At 48.6% G+C, this 10,227-nt stretch overlaps 1 protein-coding gene across 2 annotated transcripts in view; it reads right to left on the minus strand.

Moving 5' to 3' along the window:
* The window catches only part of Atp6v0a4 (ATPase H+ transporting V0 subunit a4), a 42,074-nt gene that overhangs the window by 8,488 nt on the left and 23,359 nt on the right, over window positions 1-10,227 (minus strand). For both annotated transcript variants that reach the window (XM_005365836.2, XM_013353242.1), the window contains exons 13-15: window positions 7,363-7,456; window positions 3,519-3,637; window positions 216-429 (exon numbers count right to left, since the gene is read on the minus strand). In XM_005365836.2, the coding sequence (XP_005365893.1) occupies window positions 216-429; window positions 3,519-3,637; window positions 7,363-7,456 (427 nt within the window). The remainder of the gene's footprint in view (window positions 1-215; window positions 430-3,518; window positions 3,638-7,362; window positions 7,457-10,227) is intronic.

Raw genomic sequence — 10,227 nt, forward strand, 5'->3', positions numbered from 1 at the left:
GTCCTGGAACTAGCTCTGTAGACCAGGCTGGTCTCGAACTCACAGACATCCTCCTGCCTCTGCCTCCCGAGTGCTGGGATTAAAGGCGTGCGCCACCACCGCCCGGCAAGATGGCTTAATCTTGCAGGGAACTACTCTCCGCAGCACTCAGAGAGGGAGAGAAAGATCTCTCAGAACCGAGTGGGCTGGAGGAGGGATTTTCAAAGCAGAGCTACCTGATGGCCGTACAGGGGCGCATTGGCGTCACTGTAGTCAAACAGAAACATGCTGATGAAGTGGATGAGGATGCTGGGGGCCTTCTGGGATGTGTGGGCATCGTACCGACACCACTTGAAGATGATCATGAAAACCAGGTATCCAAACAGACTCAGCATAAAAATCATCTCGGGGATGAACTGCAGAACGATGTTGTGGGTCCTTCTGAAGTAACTAGGGGTGGAAACCACACAAAGACGGAGCGTTAGCAGAACGGCTGTGCTTAAGCACCGTTCCCAGAGCACGCAGCGCTCATCTCCTTCTTGAGCACGGCTGGCAAACAGCTTCACTCCCCGGGCAAACACAAACACGGATGGGTAAAGAAAGGGAAAGGGAGTACTGAGAGAGTGCTTTTGCTCTCACAGATTCGGGGAACCTAGGTCTAGAAGGTGCTGTCTGGTGATGACCACAGCTCTCATGGAGATTTCACTCCCAAGACACATTTGAAGGGGAGATGGAGCAATAACAGACACTGGAAGCTCTTCTCCCACTCAGGCACTAAGGCAGGTATTGTTATATCCAGCCTGGAGACCAGATGCAGCCTGGAGATTAAGGATGATTCTAACATGGGGCTGAAGAGATGGCTCAGGGATGAGAAGTACTTTCTGCTCTCCCCAGGGACCCAAGTTCAATTGTCTGCAGTCACATCAGGTGGCTCACAGTCATCTTCCCCTCCAGTTCCAGGGGTCCAACACATGTGACACACACACACATTCTCTCTCTGCCTTAATTCAGTTGTTCTCACTTTTTCATGGTTGGGTAGAAGAACATTAAACACTGTGTCTGTCATCACAGACACTCCAAAGGCTGGGGCAGGAGAATCACATGTTCCAGTGTTGCCTGGGGTACACAGCGAATCACAAGTCAGCCTACACAACTTAATGAGACCCTGTCTCAAAATTAAAAAGGGAAAAAAATGGGCACCGAGGTTCCCATTAATTCTGCCTATAATCCCAGAACCAGGGAAGTGGAAGCAGGAAATCAAAGCCATCTGTGTGCGTGTGTGTGTGTGTGTGTGTGTGTGTGTGTGTGTGTGTGTGTGTGTGTATCAAGTCAGTCTGGGCTACATGAGACCCTATCTTTAAAAAGCAGGGCTGCTGCTCAGTAGAGAACACTTGCCTAGTGTGGTGATTTGAATGAGAACAGCCCCCACGGGCTCATATGTGCACACTTAGTCTTGAGTTAATGGGCTGTTTGAGGGGGATTAGAAAGATTAGGAAGGGTGGCCTTGTTGGAATAGGTGTGACCTTGTAGGAGGAAGTGTGTCATTGGGTGACTTTCAGGTTTCAAAAGTCCACACCAGACCTGTCTGTCTGTTTCTCTCTCTCTCCCTTTCTCTGCCTGCAGGATTAGGATGTAAAGCTCTCAGATACTGCTCCCCACCGTGATGATAATGGATTAACCCTCTGAAACGGTAAACAAGCACCCGATTAAATGCTCTCTTTATAAGAGTTGTGATGGTCATAGGATCTCTTCATAGCAGAACAGTGCCCAAGACACCTAGCCTGTGGGAGGCTTAATTCCTGGTACCTCAAGAACAGAAAACAAGAGAGTAGTTTACGATCCTAAAATTCTATAAAAGTCAAAAATTCTCTCAAGACATGGTACCAAGATAGAGTAATAAAGTTCACAGCCCTCTGCACTAAGACAGAGCCCTACCAGGCTAAGAGGGGAGCTCTAGAGATGCACTGTCAGAACTCCTGCTTCACAAGGAGGCCAATGGCCACCCATCCACTGGACAGTTCTTTCCCACACATATTTAGCCTCTCGCTTGCAGTTCATCCTTCAGGGCACAGCATCCTTGGTTGTCTAAGGCCTCTCAAGCTAAGATCACCCTACAACTGGTTCTTGCCAACAAAATGGGACCAGAAATAGTCACCTGCCACTCTGGGTAGAAGCTTTAAGACTCACTGAGTAACTCTCTACCTTTTCTCTGCCACGGCACCTGCAGGGATCCAGTTAGTGCCCACCCATCCTCCTCTAAGTCCCCTGGGCAGAAGGATGACAGACAGTGGGCACTGCTGCTATGATTCATGGTCTTAAGCCATGGAGGTTGAAGTTGTTCGTTTTCCTGTAACCTAACCCATTCTGGTCATGTATTCCCATTCTCTCTTTATCTCCCTTTCTTTCTTTACTTGCCCCTCTATTTTTTAGACAGGATCTCCCAGAGCCCAAGCTGGCCTTGAACTGGCTGTGTAGTGAGACTTTAAACTCCTGGTTTTTCTGCCTCCACCCAAGTGCAGGGACTACAGGTGTATACCACAACCACACCCATTGTATGAACCCAAGGCTTTGTGCAGGCCAGACAGGCTCTCTACCAACTGAGTTACAGCCCCCATGTAATACCATAACAATCTCAGCATGTCAGGCATTGCAGTTATGATCACATTCCCTAGGAGCTGAAGTTGTGACTGAAAATGACTGATTACAAGCTCTCCACCATTTCTGTGGGCCCTGATGCCCCACTTATTCCTGACCTAAGCAGCAAGTGGGATTTCTGGGCACCTGATGTCAGCTGCCACGTCCAAAAGGCACATTGAGCGAACATGTGATGCTATTAGCATCAATAAGTTCGAGAAGCTTTCCAGTAATGGATGCTGACAAAGGAAAGGAATAGGGTGTGACATGAACAGGCAAGAGGAAGAGAGGCTGCTACCAGCTGAGAGAAAAAGACATCCAGGATGATTCAGGATTGGGAGCACCAAAATTCATACCAGTCCTCCCTGGCCCATTGGGCAGAGAATGAGGTGGATACTATACCAGCCATCCCTTCCGGGTAGGAGAAACACAAGGTGCTCTAAATGAGCTTCCCAGCACCTTCATGAACACTAAGGTATTTCTGAGATGCAAAACACGCGTTCACTTCAACAGACTCTGCATGGAAGAAACAGAGGTGCTCCTGATTGTAGCCAACCAGCCTGTCTCAGCTCAAGCCAAGACCCAGAGGGAAGCTACCTGCCACACAAAGGCTCACTGGTGGCTCTGCCTCATCCTCCTCAGTGCCACCAGACGAGCAAGCAGAAGGTGAATCAAGAAACTCACATGAAGGGTGGAAGATGGTTCATTGGTTAAGAGGCCCTGTTATTGCAGGACCCAAATTCAGTTTCTAGAAGCCATGTTAGGCAGCTCACAATCACCAATAACTCCAGCTCAGGGGATCTATGAGCCTGCATTCATGTGCACACACCCACACTGAAACACACACACACACATATACACAAAAAAAAAAAAAAACCTTTTTTTTCCTTTACGAAGAAACTCACATGTGATTGAAGAGGCCGAGAATAACGCCAAAAGTCATCTGGACGATCCCCAGGATGACTGACATCTTCATCTTATAGGAGTTCAAAAACGTGAGTTTGTTGGAAGCCAGGTTCCAAATCTGGAGCAGAAACACGATGAAAAAGACATGAGCGGAACTGGGGAGGTTTCTTGGAATTCAGGTTACAACACAGTCCCAAGGATGCTGCTGTGGGGATGACAACATGCACATCGGGCTAAGAAAGGGGAAAAGGTAAGCTTGTTATAGTAACCAAGTGTGAGGACCACCGGTGCCATTGATCATATATCCCAGTAATGGAAGAAAGCAAGGGATAAAGACTCCCGAGATGGCCCCGTGTGGAAGGGTGCTTGTTGCCAAGTCCGGCTGCCTGTACTGCTCAGCTTTTGTCAGCTTGACAAACCAGAGTCACCTTGACCTCCATCAGATTGGCCTGTGGACTGTTTTCTTCATTAGTTACTGATGTAGGAGGCCCAGTTCACTGCGGGTGGTTCCATCCCTAGGCAGGCATTCCTGGGTTGTCTATGGAAGCAAACTAAGCTATGAGGAGCAAGCCAGGAAATGGCTCCCATCCATAGCCTCTGCTTCAGTTCCTGCCTTAGCTTCCCCTCAATGAGAACTGTAATCTGTGAGGCTAAATGAACCATCTCCTCTCCTAGTTGTTTGTGGTCATGGTGTTTATCATAGCAACAGAAAGCAAACTACAGTGGACCTGAATTCTATTCCTGGGACCCATGAAAAAGTAGGAGAAACCAGCAAAATTGTCTTCTAACCTCCACACATTCTATGGTATGCATGCCTCCCCTCATATCACACACACACACACACACACACACACACACACACACACACACCAGAAGATACACGGTTTGCCTTGTACCAACTGGAAAGATACTCTGAAATACTACGGAGAGTCTCAAACTTGCCTCAGTTCCTTTACTAATGGCCTGCAGAGTGTTAACCAAAGAATGGGTTCCAACTCCTTTTTTATAGTATCCCATTCTGCTTTGAGTTCCCAGGATACTTCACAGGACAGAGCATTTTCCAGAACCTTCTTAAGCCATTTCTACAATCACTTGTCAGAGCCACCATGGATAGACTGCTCGTTCATTTCCCGGCCGCTCAGACCCGAATAATCACACAGAAACTATGTTAATTACAATACATCTGACCAATAGCCAACTAAGAGCTTCCTCCTAGTCTCCCCTTCCCAAGTGCTCCTGTCTTTTCATGATTGCTCTTCCAGTCCCGCCCCCATTGCGTCAAACACACATCAGATCTAGGCTTTGTATTAGAGAAAAGCAGCAGCATTGGTCTTCTGGCAATAGACTTAGGCAGCCTGACATATTATTTTCCAGTTTCATCCATTTCCCCGCAAAAGCTGTAATTTCATTTTCCTTTAAGGCTGAATGAAATCCCATTGTGTACATGTAACACATTTTCTTTGGCCATTCATATGCTGGTGGGCATTATGATGGCCATTAGGCAGGTTCCATTTCCTGGCTGTTGGGAATAAAGAAGCAATGAATATGGATGCGCAGGAGCATCTCTGTGGCACAGCCGAGGGTGGGCTAGCTGGGTCATGTAGTTCTGTTTTCAGGATTCGACTTCTGTGATGGCCACACGTGTTTACATCCCTCCACCCGTGCTGCGTAAAGGCTCCCCGACATTTTCCCCAGAACTTGCTGGCCCCCTCAATTTGTAAGTTTAAAGTTCTCCATCCTTGCTGAGTCTGAGGAGCAGAACTGGGCGGATAGGGTTTGCTGACAGGCGGGTATGGGCTGTGTGGGAAGAGAAGGTAGGAACAGTGGGCTTCAAAGCAAAGGAATGTCACCAGACCCTGACATCTCCTCTAAACTCCCTTTGTCTGCTTCCTGGTGACGCTAGTCTGACGAAGGGGAACGCCTTCCCCTCTGTGAAGATGCCAGCACATGGCATGGAGCTGGAGAGACGGCTGATGGTCAGAGCACATAAGGACCTTTCAGAGCTTGCTTCCAGCACCCACATCTGGCTCACGACGACCACCTGCAACTCCAGCTCCAGGGGTCTTGATGCCTCTGGCTTGCTAGGACAGCTAGACTCGGGGACACACACACACACAGAGACACATACTCACACAGAGACACATGCACACACAGAGACACATGCACACACAGAGACACATGCGCATAAAGTTTCTTTTCGGTTAAAAAAAAGTGTTTTGTTTTGTTGTTTTTTTTAATTTTTTGAGACAGGGTTTCTCTGTGTAATAGTCCTAGTTGTCCTGGAACTCGCTTTGTAGACCAGGCTGGCCTCCAACTCACAGAAATCCTCCTGAGTGCTGGAATTAAGGTGTGCACCACCACCGCCTGGCCAAAAATAAAATCTTTTAAAAACATTAGCAACTCATTTGTCTTTTACACTTTGCAGTTTACAGACTGGCTTTCAAGGATTTTACCCGTTTTGCTAAAACTTAGAACGGAACTGGAATTGGGCCTTAGGCCTGAAAAGTCTCCTGCAAAGCAACGCCTTCTGCTTTTACTGGGGTAAGGAGAGGGCTGATGGGGAGAACCCAGGGAAACTGGAGGAGACGGTGGCATGGGGGGAGGCTGCTGGGGAGTTGCCGAGACTGACGCTGGCCACTCAGGCTCCTTCCCCTACAGAGCTGAGAAAAAGACAATCAAATTCCAGTTTACAAGAGGCACGGTTGATTAGGGGGCACAACGCTGACACCTGGTGGCAGTGTGCACCAGCTTTCTGTGACGGGATGTGCGTGACCATTCACAAACCTCTACTCAGAGATCACACTGTCAAAGGGCGTTGGGAGATGCCGGATCTTAGTTGGCTGCCAGATATAACAAACAAATCGGTAAAATGAAACATGGTTTCTAAACCCAGGAGTATGGGGAGATATCTCAGTCTGTGGAGTGCTTGCCATGCAAGCGTGAGAAGTCAGGCTTGAGCCCAGAATCCACGTAAAAATGTATGGTTGTGTGTGCTTTTAATCCTAGTGCTGCAGAGGCAAAGACAGGGGATCCCTGGAGCTCACTGGCCGGCCAGCCTCGCTTATTGGCAAGGCTTAGGTCCCAGGGAGAAACCTTGTCTCAAAATGCAAGGTATGCTGAAGATGACACCCAAGGCTGACCTCTGGCCTACAAAAAGTCATCCTATACAGAACAAAAGAAAGATGTCGCCCACTGGGGGGGAAAGGTAGAGGACTTGATTAGGATATTAAGTAACTTATTTAATGCCCAGACTATCTGGGCAGCCAACGCCAAGAGCACCTGCAGGGACTGTCCACCGGTTTTCCCTTTTTCTTCTTTGATGCAGGATCTCTCAACTGCCAGCCAGGCTAGGGCGGGTCCCAGGGATCCACCTGTGTCCGCCTCCTGACGGTTGGGATTCCAAGCACATACCACCATGCCTAGATCTTTGTTTTGTTTTGTTCTTTGAGACAGCATCTCACTGTGGAGACCAGGCTGGCTCTGAGTGCTGGCATTAAAGGTGTGCCCCACATGTCCAGCCCATATCTGGGTTTTGACATGAGAGTCTGGGAGACCAAACTTGGGTCCTCACGCTTGTAACACCACGTGCTTTGCCAGCTGAGCTTCCTCTCCAGGCTGCAAGGGCCTTTTCAAAGCTATCAAGAGCCAGCAGTGAGCTAGCTGCTGGAGAAGAAGAGGGAAGAGGACATATAGAAAGAGAGAGTTCTCCTGGACCCAGCTCTGCCTGTCACACAAACCCCACAGTTATCCCATCTCAGCCTCAGGTGACTGGGCCATCTCTGTTCAGAGGTCTCGACAACATGGCGACCATAACTGACATTTCACCCCGGAGGACATTCTTACCGGATCAATCCCAAATGGGTAGGGATTTCCAGAATACACTCCTGGGATGGCAGGGTCCAGCTGCAAATATTGACTCTTTTCCATGACATGAGTACTATGAAAACAAAGACAAAGTGGGGAGACAAATATAAAAATATACAAAGTAAGCCGGCGGTGGTGGCGCACGCCTTTAATCCCAGCACTCGGGAGGCAGAGGCAGGCGGATCTCTGTGAGTTTGAGGCCAGCCTGATCTAGGACAGGAACCAAAAAGCTATGGAGAAACCCTGTCTCGAAAATTCAATATATAGTAATAATAACCAGCCAAGTGCAAAAATATTATAGTGTCATCAGCCATGAGCTTCTGAGCCAACCAAAGCCCAGATGCTGGCAAGGTGGCCATTTTGTTTACTCAATGACTCCATGTTTGGTCACAGAATAGCCACCATGTATCAGGTACTGTCCTGAACACTGAGGCTTCTGAAGTTACTCTCTGGACCACACAGGTTAACAGCCCAAGTTTCCAAAGAGCCCTAGCCCTGACTGGAGTGCAGTCAGGAAAATAGAAACTGCAAAGCATCAGCAAAGAAGTGGGGACCGGGCTGCAGGGAACAGACAGAAAAGGAGGACAGAAAGAGCAGGGCTGAGCCGTGAGACACTGAGCCAGATTTAAAGGGCGGTCCTTTTCCACATAGACCTTTAGCTCTGTAAAACTCAATCCCCCAAAAGAAGAAAAAGGGGAAAGAAAAGAGATGAGAAACTTGGTCTGGCTACACAGTGAGTATCAGGGACTCTGTCCTTGTGTCCCCGATACCGAGGTTACAAATATGCGCTGTCAACTCAGCTTTCTATCTGCATGTACACCTACACACCAGAAGAGGGCCCCAGATCTCATTACAGATGGTTGTGAGCCACCTTGCAGTTGCTGGGAATTGAACTCAGGACCTCTGGAAGAGCAGTCTTAACCTCTGAGCCATCTCTCCAGCCCTTTTCAACCCAGCTTTCAAACGGACGCCAGGGACCTTGATTTGGATCTGCCTCTTGGCACAGAAGCACTTTACCAGCTGAGAAATGTTCCCAGACCCAATTTTTTTTTTATGAGCCTCTACAGGAAATGAAGGGTATATGTGTTTGAAATAAAGAACAGTCCACAGTGACGGGATGCCTAGAAAAGCACTCTGTAAAACTGTGCCATGGTCTCAGTGGCTTGGAACATCAAAAAGTCTATTTGGACCACTACTGTGCCACCTTCCTTGTTGGGCCACACATCCAACCCCAGTGACCACAGAAAGTCTCCAGAAAGCCACTGTCATGTGTCAAAGGAAGCAGGTCCAGAATGACCAAACTCTGCTGGAGAGTACTTCCTCTCTGGTGATGTTCACCTCACCGTGAACACGAGTCTACTTGGTGCAACCCAGCACTGGGGCCTGTGCTGAGCATTGTCTACCCGGGTTCCAGGGTGTCTGAAGAGCCAGCCAGTGGCCGGAAGGGCCATTTGCGGGGACAGTAGAGGCATGCATGCACTTGTACCCATGTCTGCAGACTGGCAAGCCTACTACTCTACAGGAGGAACGGAATTCGCGTAGTTTTGGGAAATCACACAGATTTAATATATTTTGAAACTAAGTTCTTCTAGGAGTCTCTTCAGAAGCCTATCCGTTATAAGGGGAGCAGACCACAAAGACAGCCATGTTGTAGCTTCGGTCTTAGCTTCCATCTTCATTCGTTACCTTTATCATTGGCATCTGCTACTCCCAGAAACTGGACCTTCCAGAAAATCCAGATGAGACCTGTCAGAACCTCCACAACTTAAGCTAAAGATCATTACCATCTGGGCTGGGGATGCAGTCACTAGTTTGTGTAGGACCTGCTTTCGGTCCTCTTATTAAAAACCAAAACACTGCCCATTTCTTCCAGAAAGCTTATTTAAGCCTTCCAACAATGGCCAGCAAATCTCCTCACGTGAGACTGCCTGTTTCTTCTCTCCCTTCTTTTGCATTCTGTACAGACTTGAGTGGACAGACTAAACTCTTATTCCTTAAATAGAAGTGTTATAGACTGGGCACAATGAGGCACGCCTTTAATCTTAGTGCCTGAGAGGCAGAGGCAGGCAGATCTCTAAAAGTTCAAGGTCGGGACTGTGTAGTGAAGCCTAGTCTCAAAAATACTAAGAAAGGAAGGGATGGAGGTAGGGACAGAGGGAAGGGAGAAGGGAGGGAGAGAAAAGGAGGAAGGGAAGGGGAAGTGGTCGGGAGAAAAGAGAAGGAAGAAGGGACAGAGTAGCACTCCCATGTTAGGAGGAAGAGGCAGGAGGCAGGATGGGAAACTAGGCTGTCACCACACTGTTTCTGTCTCTCTCAAGCTCTGAACCCCATCTCCCCCCAGATCCCCATGCGTCTGATTCACTGGAAAGCACATGGGCGGAGCAGACTGTGGGCTTCTAGTTGCCCACTTCCATCCATCTAGCTGTGCCCACCCTCCACCCACTCTCCTGACTCAGCCACAAGCAAAACCAGGGAGCTGCCAACGCAAACTCCTAATCTCCTCTTTGCTCTTACTGTTGAACTCTGGCTCTTCTGAGCAGCCTAAGGAAATGTCCTGTGGGATCTGCATACTGTACCATCTGTGCCAGCCTCTCTTAAGCAAAGACTTCACTAAGCTCCTAGCTGGCGATCTCACTCTCCCTTCATCTCCACATGAGAACAAAGTTTACTGCTGACCTCACCCTCTTCTCCCTGACGCTCTCTCTCTGCAATACAATAACCAGTTCAGTGGTTGGGGAAGTGGTGCAGGTCTTGCATGCAAGATAAAACTGGATTATTAGGACTGGAGAGCTGGCTTGGCAGTTAAGAGCACTTGCTGCTCTTGCAGAGGACCCAAGTTCAAAT

This window comes from Microtus ochrogaster, unplaced genomic scaffold (assembly GCF_000317375.1).
Source record: "Microtus ochrogaster isolate Prairie Vole_2 unplaced genomic scaffold, MicOch1.0 UNK4, whole genome shotgun sequence".
NCBI classification, from domain to species: domain Eukaryota; kingdom Metazoa; phylum Chordata; class Mammalia; order Rodentia; family Cricetidae; genus Microtus; species Microtus ochrogaster.